This window comes from Zootoca vivipara, chromosome 7 (assembly GCF_963506605.1).
Source record: "Zootoca vivipara chromosome 7, rZooViv1.1, whole genome shotgun sequence".
Lineage (NCBI taxonomy): Eukaryota > Metazoa > Chordata > Lepidosauria > Squamata > Lacertidae > Zootoca > Zootoca vivipara.
The window spans coordinates 47,828,983-47,846,068 of NC_083282.1; the positions used below are offsets into that span (position 1 = coordinate 47,828,983).

A 17,086-nucleotide genomic window follows, 5' to 3' on the forward strand; every position below is an offset into this window, starting at 1 on the left:
CCAACTTGTATTTTGGATGTAACCACTGTAAAATGAAGTGTTTACCCCTGGGGGATAAATCTTTTCTGTAGGATTAAAAAAAAACAGGAACACATTTCTAACCTAGAATACTTGAATAAATTTATTTTTTACAGGTACTTGTTTAAAGAAGGAAATATCACATATTCCTCAAGATGACAACCAATCTACCTTTTCATATGCTAGAGAATATTTTTATTGTGTAATCTATAAATAAATAAAACATGCTGATGGTGGTATGCTGAGCTATTTCTTTTTTAAGAAATAATTTAAAGGGAGCCAGGACAAGGGCTTTACCTCCAGGGGCACTGGCTCAATCCACTTGTAGGAAAAAATACATTGTTTTCGCCAATGATATCAAGACTCTTATAATCAGGGAACAGAGGGCTTCCCCTGAAGCTAGGTTCCAGCTGCTGACCTTCAAACATGCAGGGTTTATTATTTTAAAGGTACAATGGAGCCATTAAGAGGAAATGGCCAGTGTTTTTTTACCTGTCAGTTATTTTGCAATTATTTACTTTCATACCAAAGAACATTGCATAACTAGTCCAAACACATTTCCTAGTAGGGGTCCTGGCACAGTGGGTTCTCTTTATAGCTTCTACAGGGGCAGGGAGGCCTTTAAAATGGAACACTGAACAAAAAGGATCGCTCAGTCAGTGGAGCATGAGACTCTTAATCTCAGGATTGTGCCCTATGTTGGGCAAAAGATTCCTGCATGCAGGAGGTTGAACAGGGGTCAGCAAACTTTTTCAGCAGGGGGCCGGTCCACTGTCCCTCAGACCTTGTGGGGGGCCGAACTATATTTTTTGGGGGAAACAACGAATGAATTCCTATGCCCCACAAATAACCCAGAGATGCATTTTAAATAAAAGGACACATTTTACTCATGTAAAAACACGCTGATTCCCGGACCGTCTGCGGGCTGGATTTAGAAGGCGATTGGGCCGCATCCGGCCCCCGGGCCTTAGTTTGCCTACTCATGAACTAGATGACCCTTGTGGTCCCTTCCAAGTCTACAATTCAGTGATTCTATAGAAATGAATCCTGCCTTGCTCCTGAACCCTCTAGCAGGAAGGAATTAAGAAGAATGCAGGAGGCATGGCCAGGCTCCTGCCTCTGCTGTTAGCCCACCTTGGTGGGGAGAGGGACCTGAGCAGGGGAAGCTAGTAAATAAGCAGGGCCTGGTAGAAGTTAGTTGAGGCAGAAAGCAGTTGCTTCAAAAGCCTGTGCAAAAGAACAGTAACTGCTTCTTGTCCTCTTCAACAAGCCTTCTTTTCAGGTGCTGGGGCTGTTTTTTTAAACTAATGCCTACTGGCTGCCTGGATTTTTTTGCTCACAAGGGGTATGCTGAAACCAGAAGTCCTGGCCAAAGCACAATTAAGATGAAAGAGAAGTCTGGAGTTTGAATTAAAAAGCATGCAAGACATGCTAGAGCCTAGGCTTCAGCAAAGCACTATGGAGACAAGCCTTTTGTGTTACTTCCTGCCCAGGATGAACTAGGGTCAATTCAGAAGCTTTTCCCTTGAGAGGAAGCAGTTCTGTGACTCACAATACAGAGCAGTTTCTGACACAGGGCATTTACTTCCGAGGCCTCCCTTGTCAGGCAGAAGGATCTTGCTGCAAAAGTGTTAGCTGACAAAACATGCACCCTGAACCGCCACAGAGCTTTTAAAAAACAAAACCACTCTGATATATATTTCTTTTAATGTCGAAGCAGTCAAAAACAACTAGAAAAGCAGTAAAATTAAGAGGTCCATCTTGTTCACTAGGGTGATACCAGCATTTTAGTGTTTAAAAACATTGGGTTAATGTTTAAGTTGAAAAACTGCAGGAGCGTGTTAAAGCAGCAATGGCAGCTTTTATTCTGAGGGTTTGTCAGCAATGTGGACTATTATCTTTTGGGTGTAAGAGCACTTTGACAAGGTCAATTTCAGCTACTTGCTGGAGCTCAAATCTGCAGCAGGAATGGAGAGAACAGAGGGTGAGCCAGAAGCTGAAGAAAGCACCAAACAACATGACGCTGCAGAAGCTCCCGATGGAGGCTGGGGGTGGATGATTATGCTTAACTTTTTTCTGGTAAGAAAGAAATGTGACATAGTCTGTGGAGGTTTGGTTTTGGAACAAAGGAAGCTGCCTTATACCGAGCCAGCTCAGTATTCTCTACACTGATTGGCAGAGGCTTTTCGGGGTTTCAGACAGGAGACACCAGGGATTGAATCTGAGATCTTCTGCATAGGAGACTAACGCTCTGCCACTGAGCTACAGTGCTTCATCGTTATGTACAGTGGTACCTCGGTTTACAAACACAATTGGTTCCGGAAGTCTGCACTTAACCTGAAGCATACCTAACCTGAAGCGTACTTTCCCATTGAAAGTAATGGAAAGTGGATTAATCCGTTCCAGACAGGTCCGCGGAGCACTTAAACTGAAAATACTCAAACCGAGGCTTACTTAAACCGAGGTATGACTGTATATGGCATTTTACATAAAAAAATGGGGGTATTTGCACAGGGAATGAGGTCCACACATGCAATGAGCCTTTACTGTCCTCATCCCCTATGTGCACCCTAAGACTTTTTTTGGGTTTCTTAACCCTCCCCACAAATTTAAGGGGGTACAGGGGGTACATAGGGGCGGTGTTCCATTACACAAGTGGACTTTGTTCCATGCATGCAGCCACTTAGTTGAATGCCACTCTGTATATTTTCAGAAGCCACAGAATAAAATTGGGGGCAGCGGAAGGGGGGTGGATAGAATTTGAATGCTCAACCCCCCAAAACATATTAATAGCCAAGAAGAGAATCTCATGCACACCATGAGATTAAATCTCCCACCTAACATTTTATAATCACAGAGTGGTGGGGGAGACCTCAGACCCAGCAGGGGTCCCAATATGGCTTGTGAGACATTTCCCCAGACCAGACCCATCTACCCAACACTGGACAACCTATGCAGGCAGGTAAAGACATGGCTGAAAAGGAGCAACCTTGAGCTTAAAAGTGTGCTCCCAATTGCTCCTTGGCAAGTAGGGCTCCCTTTCAGTGCTGGTCTGCACTAGTAAAGCCATTCCCAGTAACTTCCTTGTGCAGCCTATGGGACACTTTCAATACTCATGCATAAGAAAATTTCCCTTTCAATTTGCCAGGATGGAACTAGACCACCAGCTGCAAATCTGTGTCTTTTGATGCTTGCTTAACAGCCATAAATTGAGCACAGTGGATGGGTCAGGGAATGAGAAGTGGAGAGTTGGGAGGGGATGTTGCGCCATCCATCCCTCTCTTCCCATTCCTCTCCTTCCAGGCGACTTTTTCTCCTAGGTCAGCTAATTTCTGGGCTTGGGGAAATCTCACTGGAGTTCAGAACCATTTCATTTAGTTTCACCTCAACTGTGAGTTATCCAAAGTTAAAAGCCATCACAAATTTGCCCAGGGAATAACAGGTGTTATTCTAAAAATGGAAAATGCTACATTCTGTAGGGCAGGGACAAGTGGCAGCAGGCAATTCACGTGCTTCAATTTTACTGGATGTTTTGTTTCTTTTAAGGTAAATGTATGTACAATGGGAACAGCGAAAAACTTTGCCATTTTCTTTGTGGCCTTTCAAGAGGATGTTGGCGGTTCTTCTGAACAAATCAGCTGGATTGGCTCTATCATGTCCTCACTTCGATTCCTAGCAGGTTAGCACAAATATGGTTGAATATGACTTGGTGAAGAAATACTACTTTATTTGAAGAAATAGTCCCGAAACACTTTTAGTGGTACTTTTTACACACTTAGCGCATTTGTTTGCTGCCCCATGGGTTGCTCACAGTAAGTAAGAAAGCAAAGCCTAAGTAACTACTGTCCATTAAGGGGAGGGGTGCCTATGTATACAGCAGTCCTGAAAACACTTGGAAGCTTATAAGCATCTATGACCAGAATGTAAGAACAAACAATGCGTAAATTACCATCAATGGCATCCATACTGTCAATATGGTGGCAGACTTCAGGGTTAGGGGATCTACTTCATTTTTTCCTTGAACCCTAAGGTCTCCCCAGTGGAGACAGGGAGGACATAAACTGCAGCTGGTCTCCCACAAATTGCCCAGAGATAAACCAGTAGATCCCAGTCTACCTTTGGGCCACCCCTGATGTAGTGAATAGTGCCGGACTTAAATTGGGGACACCTGCACTGAAATCTTCAGGCTGCCCACAGAACCTACTGGGTTAATCACTCTCTGTCAGCCTCATCTATCTCACATAGAAGGACAGAAAGGGGAAATGTCATGCATACAACTCCGAACTCCCTGGAGAAAAGATAAGTGATAAGTATATGTGATAAGTAAGCCCACTAATATTAAGGACTACTCTCATCAGCCATGCTGAAGCAAGTTTTTTTCCTCAGCTCTGTTTAGGCAGCAGAAAACATTCTCCTGACAGCTCTATGATATAATTTGCAAAAGTTAAGCATATGCCAGGTTCAATAAATAAGCATATGCCAGGTTCTCTAAAACTGGCAAAAATGCCTACCTCCGAATCTCTCCTTCTGCCAGTTGCACCCCTTTCCCCAAGCCACCATGAAGCCGTTTTTCTTCTTTGTTGCAGCACCACTGGTAACTATAGTAAGTGATATTATAGGAGAACGACCAGCATCAGTGATTGGGGCTTGCCTGGTCGGCTTTGGTTGTCTTATCAGCATATTGGCTACAAACATCCCCTTTCTTTGTGTGTCCATGGGATTCCTGACAGGTGAGCGTACCTTGACCATATGTTTAAAAATCAGCCACAATAACAGAAAAGTCTTAATGGAAATAGAAAAACTGAGTAACAGTCAGGTTAATGTTGGGTTGAGCGGGGGGGGGGGGGCTTTTGTTTATTTTTTGCAAAGGCCTTCCCCACCAGAATGAATAATGGTCTCCCTGCACTGCTGAGACACAGGGCCCAATTTAGAAAAAGTTAAGGATAATCAAAGGGAGGTACTCTACCTGTTGGGCTACTGGAGGCACCTACAGGCAAGTGCCCCCTTTCATTCATATGTGCCCCAGTAGGTAAGACAAAAATGTTTTGTTGCACATGCCCTCCCGTAAAAAATAAAATAAAAATTACCAGTACATTGAAGAAGGTGAGAAAGACATCATCTGGAGTTTTTTGTCAGCTCTTAAGATTACTTTTGAAATTGAATATATATTTAACATTTTGGGCTGTATCCAACAAAATTGTTCCACTCGCTGAATGACTTGAGCCTGTATGACAGAAGCTTCCCTCCCTCTCCTTTCGTTGTGTGGCACCCAAATCTAGGGTTGTCTACCACCCATCACAGGACCCAGGCTGCGCTGTGGGTTAAACCACAGAGCCTAGGGCTTGCCGATCAGAAGGTCAGCGGCTGGAATCCCTGCGACGGAGTGAGCTCCCATTGCTCGGTCCCTGCTCCTGCCAACCTAGCAGTTCGAAAGCACGTCAAAGTGCAAGTAGATAAACAGGTACCGCTCCGGCGGGAAGGTAAACGGCGTTTCCATGTGCTGCTCTGGTTCGCCAGAAGCGGCTTTGTCATGCTGGCCACATGACCTGGAAGCTGTACACCAGCTCACTCGGCCAATAACGTGAGATGAGCGCTGCAACCCCATAGTCGGTCACGACTGGACCTAATGGTCAGGGGCCCCTTTTACATTTACCTTACCACCCTTCACAGAAGATTTTGGATGGGCCCAGGAGAAGGAGTATCTTTCTTACGTGTTTCTTTTCATTTTAGGATTGGGTTTTGCTAGCTTGTATCAGATAGCAGCTGTGATGATTGTAAAGTACTTCAAGAAACGCCTGGCTCTAGCCAATGCAATCAGCCGTTCAGGAATGGGACTGAGTGTTATACTAACACCATTTGTTCAAGTCCTGATAGAAATGTATGGATGGCAAGGTTGGTAGATTTCACTTCCCACATTTCATTGTAATTACCACCTCATGTGTATTGGCTTTGAGAGTGGGACAGGGGAGTGCAACCCTGCTACTCTTATTCAATCTCTCAGTGGCTTTTTATACTATTGACCATGGTATCTTCCTGGTCAGGAAGGCACTTTATTAGTAGATTCATTCCCACCTGCACAGTCAAGTCCAGAGAGTAGCATTGAGGGAGTATACTTTGCTCCTTAAAGGAACAAGCGCATAGCTTTGGGGTACTCCGGTGTGTGTCTTTGTTATTAGAGGCCCAAATGATCTCAGTAGCCAGGAAAACCTTTTGCAAGTGGAAGAAGACTCCTTGGGGAGTCGGGAAGGAAGGAGAAAAGCCTCTGATATCTTGCCTAAAAGAATGCCAATTCTCCCAGCATGACTGAAAATTAACTTATTTTAGACCCTCTGAAAGTCACCAAAAATGTTCCTTCAGAGGGGGTGCTAATAGAATTTATTAACATTTCTATTTCCCTGTTATTGCAACATAATGTCACATCTCAATCTCTGTCTAATCATTTAGGTGCCCTCCTGATATATGGTGGCGTGATGTTGAACCTTGTTCCTTCTAGCATGCTACTACGACCGATTAATATGATGAAAACGAAAGTTTTAAGTATTGTACATGAAGACAAACAAACAGCTGGGCACCTAAAAATTGTAGAGACTATTGAAGACAGCCTAGATAAAACTGGCACCATAGAACCGAACAGAGCAGATCCCCTCGATCAAGAATGCATCAGTATGAACAATCTAAAGCAGGTTGGAGTACAATTAGCCCCAGAAAACGACAAGTGTTCTGAAATGCCAGAGGACGGGAGCCACAAGAACAAACATCCCAATCGGAATGGTAATCAAAACTGCTTTCCAACAAACAAGGAAGGAAATTCCAAGCCGCAGCCTTTTTCTTGCAAGCTATGCCATGTTGATTTTTCCCAGCTAAAAAACCCTTTCTTCTACATTTTCACATGGTCTTTTCTCTTCAGCCAGCTAGCCTACTTTATCCCCACTTTCCACCTTGCAGCCAGAGCTAAAACACTGGGTATCGCACCAATGGATACTGCTTACATCATTTCAGTGGCTGGTAAGAAAAACTCAACTTTTAAAGTGGCTTTCTTAAGATCTCTGCATGACAGCTTCACTAATAATTCACTTTGGGTGAAGAGAAACTAATTCCTGTAGAAAAAAATGTAAAACTGCTTATGGCTCAACATACAACTCTTTTAAAAAAACAACACCCAGAGACCTGTTGTTTTTAATTATGAAATCAAAATATTAGTTATAAAAAGGTCTCATAGCAATACAAGAAAGGATAAAAAAATTACAACACAACAGAAATGATACTGGGGAAATTGAATCTGATTTTGGATTAATAAATAGCTCCCTAGAAACATTGACCTTGTGTGCTGTGTGCTGCAGCCATCAAGAATGTAAAGGAGTGTTGTTAATAGTAAATACAGTACTTTGAATAATATGGAATATATCTCATCTCTTTGTCTCAAATGTGTGTTTTATATGCCAACTGGTGTGTTTAATCTGCCACCTCATCTATTTTAAAAAAAAGTGTCTTTATGAACTTCTAAGTAAATTGTTCTGAACAGAATCTGTTCCCCTCCTTATTTGATATTAGTATTATGTAATAAGAAACAAACTTCAATAATTATGAAGACTTTATTAAATGAAGCCATTTTCTCCCATTGTACGACAATGATACATAATAGGGATCAGCAAGTAGAAGTTCCAAGCCCAAATCCAGTCACCCACCCAAAATACTCCCCTTCCCTCCAATCTGAAATTTGCCAACCGAAAACCAAGAGTGGCATATGAAGGGCAAATGTACTTGTCAGCAAGCAATTTCAAGAGGTAGGAGTTGGAGACTTGGGCCCTAACCCAACAATTGCATGCAACTAAGTGACTGTTTTAAGAAAGCGTTACTGAGCAGGGATACAAAATATGAGTCGTGCAGACTGAAGGTAATGGCAAATTGCCATAATTTCAATTGTGCAAACTTTCTCTTAACAAAAAAACAAAAAACAAAGAAACTGGCTGCATGCATACATGTAACCTTTTAACATAAACAAGTTTGCTAGACTACAGCCAGTATACTTTGTTGTAAAATGAAAGGAGGGGAAATGACAGCCAGGACTTTGAAAATATTTTTAGTATTTGTTCATAAAATATCCCCCCCCCCCATGGGTAGATTACCAGGATATCACTGTTGGCAATTGGTAGTGATGAAATACAAAATTCTAATGGATGGCACTTACCTTTCAATTAAGCAGATCAACAAATTAGTCCTGAACTAAAACAAAAACAATCAATGTGAGCTACTGATGTTTTCATAAGAATACCAAGTAAGCCAAATTAGAAGTGGCATAAAAAAGACAGAAAGTTACCTGAGCTGTTTTTATTTTATTTTGGGAGGATATTTTAAAATTGCACAAATAAATACAACCGAGCTATCCTCAATTTTATCGACAAATAAGAAGGATTCTTCTGACAATACTTAATGTATGTTCTTAACTGTTCTTTAAATCATAATCCTTTTTTATATAAAAAGTATATAAAAAGTATTAGTATATAAAAAAGTATTAGATCTCTGCAAGGAAATACTAAATGTTAAAGAAATAAAAGATATTAAAATAACATTCTTTTTTTTTCATGTAAACTGCCACCAACCTCTGTGCCTGAAATTTTAAATTTTCACATTTATTTTACAGAAATAAAAGAAGGGTACAAACTCTTTCCTTTCTGACCTTTTATCTGTGTTTTTCAAAGCTTCTACATAAATAGTTTGAAAATTCATTATTTTTCTGCTTCCCTTTAGGTATAACAGAGACAGTCAGCCTTTTGCTCTCTGGTTGGATTGCAGATCAGAACTGGATCAAGAAGTATCATTACCACAAGACGTACCTCATTTTTTGTGGTGTCACTAACCTGCTGTGTCCTCTTGCCACAACCTTCCCATTACTTATGACCTATTCTGTAGTCTTTGCCATTTTCAGTGGTGCATACATGGCTCTGTTACTTCCTGTACTGGTAAGCAGAAGAAAGCAAGTAATCATCGCAAGGCGATCCAGAATTTTTATAAAGCACAGCCCATCCAAAACTTTCACCTACTTCAGTACACCGAGGATAAACCAGAAAATTAAAAATGCTTTGAACAAGATATACTTGACGCTTCATTTATACATAGGAACATGAGAGAGAAAACCTTACAGATGCTCTGCAGATCTATTTGATTGGACCCAATGCATTTTGAGTCTGTGACTCTTCCTCCAAAGCATTAATTAAGTATTCTGTACAACCTCAGAACCAAACTACACATGACTTTTGTCACACTTTTGAAAGTCTGCTTAATTGAAACCCCTTTGACTTGGGCAGGGTGGGGGGATCAGTTGTAGGGCTCTGATATGAAATGTTCTCCCAGTCTAGATTGCCCTCTCCTCTCCCTGATGAAAACCATCCCCTTCATATTCATCCCCTCTAATTTCAGATTGTTTAAACCTGTGGTGGCCACTCTTTTTTAGCAAGCATGTCACAGGTCTAAAATATGAGACTGTTCCACTCTACTGCAAGCTACATTCATTTATAGTCCACTGTGCCTTGGGTTGGTTTGACCTCAAATATTATATACAGTGGTACCTCGGTTTATGAACACAATTGGTTCCGGAAGTCTGTTCATAAACTGAAGCGTTCATAAACTGAAGCGAACTTTCCCATTGAAAGTAATGGAAAGTGGATTAATCTGTTCCAGATGGTCCGCGGAGTAACCGTTCATAAACTGAAGCGAACTTTTCCATTGAAAGTAATGGAAAGTGGATTAATCCGTTCCAGACGGGTCCGCGAAGTACTTAAACTGAAGCGTTCATAAACTGAAACATGGGTGTAATTGGTTCCGGAAGTCTGTTCATAAACTGAAGCGTTCATAAACTGAAGCGAACTTTCCCATTAAAAGTAATGGAAAGTGAATTAATCCGTTCCAGATGGGTCCGCGGCGTTCATAAACCGAAAATTCATAAACCGAGGTGTTCATAAACCGAGGTTCCACTGTACTGAGCTGGGGAGAATGCAGCAGTACAACACTGGATAAACAGGGAGGAGTAGAGATACGATTCTAGTCCAGGCATGGGGAACTTCCAACCAACAGAACAAATTAGACCCTAATTTGTTCTGTGGATAGGTAAACATACGGTTGTGATCTGGAGCTTAAAATGTGCTTCAGATTGTTCCTCATCAAATGAGGCTTGCTGAGAGTAAGCCCAATTGAAGTTGTACGTCCGCTGCAAGTGTAGTTTATACACCTGTAATTCAGGCATAGGCAAACTCGGCCCTCCAGATGTTTTGGGGACTACAACTCCCATCATCCCTAGCTAACAGGACCAGTGGTCAGGGATAGCTTTGCCTGTCTGTGGCAGAAAAGTCTCCATCTGTAGGTGCAGTTTGAATCCAAACAGAATCTGCAAATGAAAAAAGTGAGACTCACTGTGGGCACCAAGAAGCTGATTGGGGCTGACAGTGAGCTCTTTTGAAGTTGTCCCCTGACATCACCATAAGAGCATCAGATGCCAAAGTAGCCCTTGGGGTATGTGAAGGGTCAGGATGTAGCCCTCTGGCTGGAAAAGGTTTGTCACCCCCACTCAAGTCTATGCCAGAGAAATACCCATGTGCCTTTCACATCTCATAAGCCTCTACGGGCTGTGCCAGAGATAGGTCACCTATGGGCTTAATTGCAGAGGCTAGATGGTTTATTTTTATTATTATCTTTAAAAATGTATTTCTAAACATGCAAATGAAGGCAACATGCAAACTGTTTTCAAAATGGGGGACAATGTGTAGAAAATATTTATAAAACATATAAATAATTACTGTAACACTGATTGCTTCAACAGGTAGAGTTTGTAGGAGCCTCCAGATTCCACAGTGCTTTGGGACATGCCTCATTCATTGCTGGCCCTGCAGTCCTCGCTGGACCTCCTATTGCAGGTAACTTAAAACAACCTCTTCCTTCCATTGAAAGAGTGCTAGAATTCCTTTCTTGTCAAAAGCAAGGCTGAGTAAAATTTGCATCCAACAAGGTCACTCCACAAACTGAAGAAGTGTGTATCTGAAGAAGTGTGCATGCACACGAAAGCTCATACCAAAATATAAACTTAGTTGGTCTTTAAGGTGCTACTGAAGGAATTTTTTTATTTTGCTTCGACTCACACCAACACGGCTACCTACCTGTAACTCCACAAACTGAATGACTTCCACTCATGCCACTAAACTTCCCTTCCCTCCTCCAGCTGCTTCCGCTCCACATCCCCTGATATCTGCTCTGATGATTCCCCCAGCAGATTTTAAAAGGCGCTAGGAGTCCACTAGGAGAGGAGAAGGAAGGGAAAGTTCAGTTGCACGAGTGTTAAGCCGTTCCACTCACACGACGACTTCATTGGATTCAACCCTAATTCTGTATTGGGTTTCCCCCTCCAAAACACTATCAACAGACCAACCTATTTATGGACTTTCATTCATTTTATCTTAAAAGTCAGCACACAAAAAGGGTTTTCCTTAACCCCGTTCAAGGTGTGTGGAAAAGGAAAATAAAGCATGCACTTGTGTTTTTAATCCTTCCTCTTGCCTGTGGGGTAAAGCTCTCTAGAAGGGGGGGGGGGGAAATCCTTAGGAAGTAACAGGAACTGTTGCCCACCCACAAGGGAAATAAGCAACAGCAACTGTGTAGCACCATCTGTTTAAATGTTAAACAATCTCATATCCTGTATTGGGTTTCCCTTTTGTCTATTGTAAAGCCCTTTGGGAAAGCAACCTCTCCTCACCTTTGTGAAACTCCAGGTACATGGATAATGCAATATAAATAACAATAGTAAGGAAAAATATTGCTCACAGTTGATGCAGGCTGGGTATTTGCCTCCTACCTTCCGTTTTCACAGCCCTGGCCCTCTCTCGCTCTCATGGTCTTTCCTAGACTGTCTATTCCAGTAGTGACCTCTGGGTGTTGAGCTGCAGCTCCCATCGTCACTGATCACTGGCCACGCTGGCTGAGGCTGGTAGGAGTTGGGAGTTCAACAACGTCTGGAGGGAATCATGTTGGTTATCTCCATGGACTAGGCTTTTCCCTACTTTGTCTTTCCCTTTTCCGTGTAGAGTCCTCTGGAATAGAATTAATTGGCACATTAGGATAAATTATGATCATGGAATAAGGCCCTAAATCCCATCTCACATCCCCATGTGATAAAGGGTTCTTTTCCCTCATTCCCCTGGGGAAAAACTTAATACATCTCTAGCATGTAACTAACACACCAGTAAAAGGAACATATGTACCTGTTAGCCAAGCAACTTGCAGCAGCATAGGAAGCAGCCAGGAACAAAATGACATAATCCAGAAAAGCTGGACGGGGGGCGGGGCGGGGCGGGGGGAAATAATCTCTATTTTCAGACATTGACAGTTCAAATCCCTTGCATGCCTATTGAGATGTAAGCCCCACTGAATTCAATGAGGCTGGAATCCTTTTTTAAAAAAAGGAGAAGGGAAGGCAAACAGTCACATCTACTTTCCTGCTAGGGCTTGCCAGCAAGGTGAGAGAAAAGGTGGAGGAGCACTCTCACTGTGCTAGCTATAGGGCTGACAGTTTCCTCCCTAAATTGAGAGGCTGTCAGGGGACTAAAAAAGGATTTGGATCCAATTCTTCCCTTGGTCTGCTCCCAACACCCTGCAGTGATTTCCATAGCAGCAGGAAGTAGGCACCCAATGTTGGCTCTCCCTTTCTGCCCTCGCAGGGACTAGAGGAATACAAGGCCCCTTTAATATTTCTGTGACATTCAATGTACTTGACTTGTTTGATTTTTAAGGTGGTACAGACCCATTCAAAGCCAGAAATACAAATTTCCAAAAGGTTATAAAGTCCCACGAAAGCTACGCCAGATTATAGAAACCTGCACACAGGACCCTCTTGTCATGTCATCTCTAAATAGAAAGAAAACAATTATCTGGGGCAATGGACTATGAAGCATTTTCTAAGAAGAAAGCAATGCAGTTAGCCACAGTTTGCTATCAGAAAATGCTCTGGGAACCTGCTGGAGGGCATAGCAACCTAACAAATATACACACTTAATGATGTCACAGCACCCCACACCAAGTGAGATTTAGCAAAAGGCCTAAATACAGGAGAGAATATAAAGGCACCTCGTTGCCCTCTGAGCAGCCTGCATGTGATAGACAAAGAGAAAAGGGGAGGGGAAGAAAAGAGAAAATAAATCCCATTTGCCCAGGCAACCCGCCAATGCTGGCTTGTCCTGTAACGCTGGCAAATTTGAGACTTTCACCTCAAGCTGTCTTTAGTCCTGCATGACTGGGTGAGAATGTGGATGGGGAAGCACACCTACAACCCCACATTCACATTCCTGGAACTGGGTAGTTTCACATTTCCTGTGGTGGTGTTCGTGTTGTGGAACCACATGCCCTCTGAGTTCAGGGAAATGCCAAAGTTAATGTCATTTTTGCATCTTCTAAAAACACATCTGTGCTCCCAGGCCTTTGCTGGTGCTCATCTCCAGGAAGCTGCTATGCTTTTTAACTCTGGCCCGAGTTGCCTGTTTTGTGTGTGATTTTAGTCTTTGATCTGTTTTTCAAAATGGCTATATGTTGCCTCGTGACTTACCGTATGTAGGAAGCAGAATCGAAAACATAAAATGGAAGTTGAAAGGATGGCCAAATCCCTTCAGTAACCTTGGAGTTTGTTTAAAAACCATTGTAATAGAAACTCAGATAAAATGTTCGTTCCCTTTCTAACCTGTGGCATGCAAGTCCAACAGGATACTGGCATGGTTAAACAACAGCGTGAAGAAAGAGGCAACTTGGTGCCCTCCAAATGTTGTGAACTACAACACCCACCACCTCTGAACCTTGGTCATGCTGCCTGGGGCTGATGGGAGCTCTAGTCCAGTAGCAACTGAAGGGTACTACACTGGCTACCTGCACTTTTAAAAGTGAAAGACTTGCCCTATTGAGGAAAATAAAGAACACAAGGTCCGGGGGAGGGGGGGGATCAAGCAACAAGAAAGCAAACAATTAAAGCAATGAAGAGAAAGCTGCTAAAGGCATGAGCAAAACATGTATTTAAATGCAGCAGGTGCAGGAAACCAACCAGGGAGACATAGTACCTTAATGAAAGGCATAAAAGAAGTACTGAATAAGGAGAGGGAGATTGCAGAGGTGAAACAGAATCTTTGCATCATTAGTCACTGTGGTAGAAGCTGCAGAGAGATCCAAATCAGAATCTATTGTTATCTTGGAGGGCATTTGAGGAGCTGTGTCAATACAGGCAACAAATGAAGATGTTTAAAGCTAACTGACAAATTACAAATTAACAAGTCATTGGAGCGCAACCCGGTCACATTACCTGAGAGTTCTTAAAAGAAAGAACATGAAATTACTGAACATGCATATATTGGTCACTGATAGCACCCCTTTTACTAGCACTTTCAAGGTGACTAATTTTGTGTGTGTGTGTGTGTGCATGTGTGTGTGTAACAATCAAGTTAAAAGACTAAAATCAAATTAGAATTATTTGGGTAAAAAGCAGCAGATAGGAGAAATCGTACAGCCATTATAGCATCACAAAAGGCAAAGTAAACTTAGCTTGAGATAAGGGGGTGATTTGAACTGCTAACATGGCTAAAGAACAGGAAGGCGAGAATATAATACTTTATAGATGGTTCTCACAAAGATGGTTCTCACAATGGAGCAGTGGGGTGCTCAAAGGATCTGCATTGAGGCCGATGCTATTTAACTTCATAAATATTAACTTTATAAACCTGGAGTCAAGGGTGAGCAGTGGAGCTGTCAGGACTGTGGATAACACAAAATTACTCAGGGTGGTGAAACTCAACACAGGTTGTGATCAACTCTAGAAAGATCTCTCTAAACTGAGTGAATGGTGAACAGAAGAATAGCAACGGCAATTCTGAGTAAGTGCAAAACTTCTTATACACAGCAATGGGGTCTTAACTGAAACTAATGAGGGGAAAATGCATTTGCTTGAGTGCACAGCTCACTGAAAATGTTAGCTCAGGACACAGTAGCAATAAAACACGAAATGTTGAGTATTATTAGGAAAAGAACTAAAACGGTCGCTGTCTCTCTCTTTGGTATAAATCTAGTTGGCAGCATTTGCAATATTGTGTACAATTCAAAAAGGACTGGAAGGGGTACAAAAAACAACAACTGAAATGATAGGGGCTGGATAAACTTCCCTATAATAAAGATTTAAGGCTTTAAGGTGTTTTAGTTTGGTGGGAGAAGTTGACTATGGTGTGGCATAAAAGAGGTTTATAAAAATCATGCATGGTGTAGAGGAAGTTGATAAAAAAGTAATTATTTCATGGAGTCAATCAGCAAAATGGATACACAGTAGATTCAGAAGGGAGTAGTCTTTCACATAATGCAGTTAACTTAAGGGGTAAGGCTGCAATCCTATGCACACTTTCTTGGAAATAAGCCCCATAAAACACAGCAAGACTTATTTCCAAAGTAAACCAGCATAGAACTGCACAGAAAAACCAGATTCATAAAACTCCATCAGCAACTACCGGTATTAGCCTTGATAGCTAAATGGAGCCTGCCTCTGAATGCCAATTGGCCCCTGAATGGGGTAGATCTACTTGCATGTGGAAGCACCGCATGAATGGAAATCTGTATAAACTGTCCTCCATTGGGAGTTCATTTCAGAATACAGTACAGTACCTTGAAACAGACATCTATTATTCCAGTGAAGAAAAAAGAGTGGGCCCTCTGGTGGCACATTTTAAGAACACCTTGGCAGAGGACAAAAATATTGCTCAGAGAAAAACTGGTAGAGTTACTTTTAAAAAAAGGACACAGGGATTGATCGGTTGATTTGTATGTATGTATAGCGCACCAATCAGATATCGCAAAGTCAGAGCGTATCTCATCTGATTGCTGTGTGGTCAGACTGGTGTTTGTTTCATGCTCCAAAATGTATTGTACAACAAATGCTTTGGGTGGGACAAAAAGGTATTGTACTGTGGACTTCTATAGTCTTGCAGAATAAACATTTAAATTCTCAACTATTTTCCTTGGCTCTTCTATATAGGCTCTGCAGTAGTAATGTTGTGGAAAATGAAGTGATATTTAACTGAAATATCAAAAACTTAAGTAAGTGAACCCTGATTCCCTCCTACAGGTTGGCTACATGATTACACTCAGACATATGCTTACTCCTTCGTTTTTGCGGGCAGCTGTTACCTCGTTTCTTCCCTTTCACTATTCCTTGCACCAGTAGCCCAAAAATGGAGGCAAGAAGAAAGCTGAACTGACTACATAAGCAAGCAAAATTCTGCAGCAATTGGAAGAAGCCATACCATGTAACATTTATAATAGTTTGTTGACTATGTATTAAAAAGAAATAAATTAAAGGACTTTTCCAAAATATATCTTTTTGAAGCTGTTGTGCCTTAACATACCAGTTTGATAGTAAATTTATATACTATGAAAACTGAAATTAAGTATACTTCGAATCCTAAACATACAATTGAATGCCTCTGCCATAAAACCGAGTTTTTACCACATTGTTAGGTACAAACAACATTGCAAGAAACATTTTTAATAGCTAAGTCTAACAAGCCTGGTATCCCATTCCTTCCCAAAATCCCCAAACACAGGAAAAGCTAACTCACCTCTGAAGGTCCAAATACTAGCAATCTAAAAGTGTGAAAGTCAGAGGTCACTACTTAAAGATTAAGCAGAAAACCCAAGGAGGAAAAGCTGCTTAAGGGGATGAAATACATTTAACAGCAAATGCCCCCCTCCCGCCTCCGAAAGTCAATTCCATTTCAATAGTAATTTGCAAAATACAAACTGTCTGAAAGCATATTTCCTATACTCAAAAGGAAACAAGAGCCAGAAAAAGATCAACGATCATGTCACTTCCGATGACCTACAGGGGCTATCACACAAAATGAATAAGGAAATCTGTGAACAGACCCCTTAATTTGTTTAGTTCACAGGTTACAAATGCCCAGAGTCATTTCTGATCATCACACACACATTTTGCTGCATGTACATAAACACACAAATCACCACTTCTTGGCATAAACTTAAGACTGAGACACTCATGTTTCGTATT

At 41.7% G+C, this 17,086-nt stretch overlaps 1 protein-coding gene across 1 annotated transcript; it reads left to right on the top strand.

Moving 5' to 3' along the window:
* Positions 1–1,986: 1,986 nt before the first annotated feature.
* On the top strand, positions 1,987–16,272 carry SLC16A4 (solute carrier family 16 member 4). Its single transcript, XM_035123521.2, has 8 exons — positions 1,987–2,097; positions 3,565–3,697; positions 4,605–4,748; positions 5,749–5,910; positions 6,463–7,023; positions 8,767–8,978; positions 10,832–10,925; positions 16,145–16,272. The coding sequence occupies exons 1-8, from the start codon at positions 1,987–1,989 to the stop codon at positions 16,270–16,272; spliced, it is 1,545 nt and encodes a 514-aa protein (XP_034979412.2).
* The last annotated feature ends 814 nt before the right edge of the window (positions 16,273–17,086 follow it).

Excerpts from the sequence above, each read along its gene's own strand:
- SLC16A4 (XM_035123521.2), top strand. The coding sequence starts at position 1,987 with ATGGAGAGAACAGAGGGTGAGCCAGAAGCTGAAGAAAGCACCAAACAA. Across the intron at positions 2,098-3,564 it reads TTATGCTTAACTTTTTTCTG|GTAAATGTATGTACAATGGG; the intron begins GTAAGAAAGAAA and ends GTTTCTTTTAAG. Across the intron at positions 5,911-6,462 it reads AGAAATGTATGGATGGCAAG|GTGCCCTCCTGATATATGGT; the intron begins GTTGGTAGATTT and ends CTAATCATTTAG.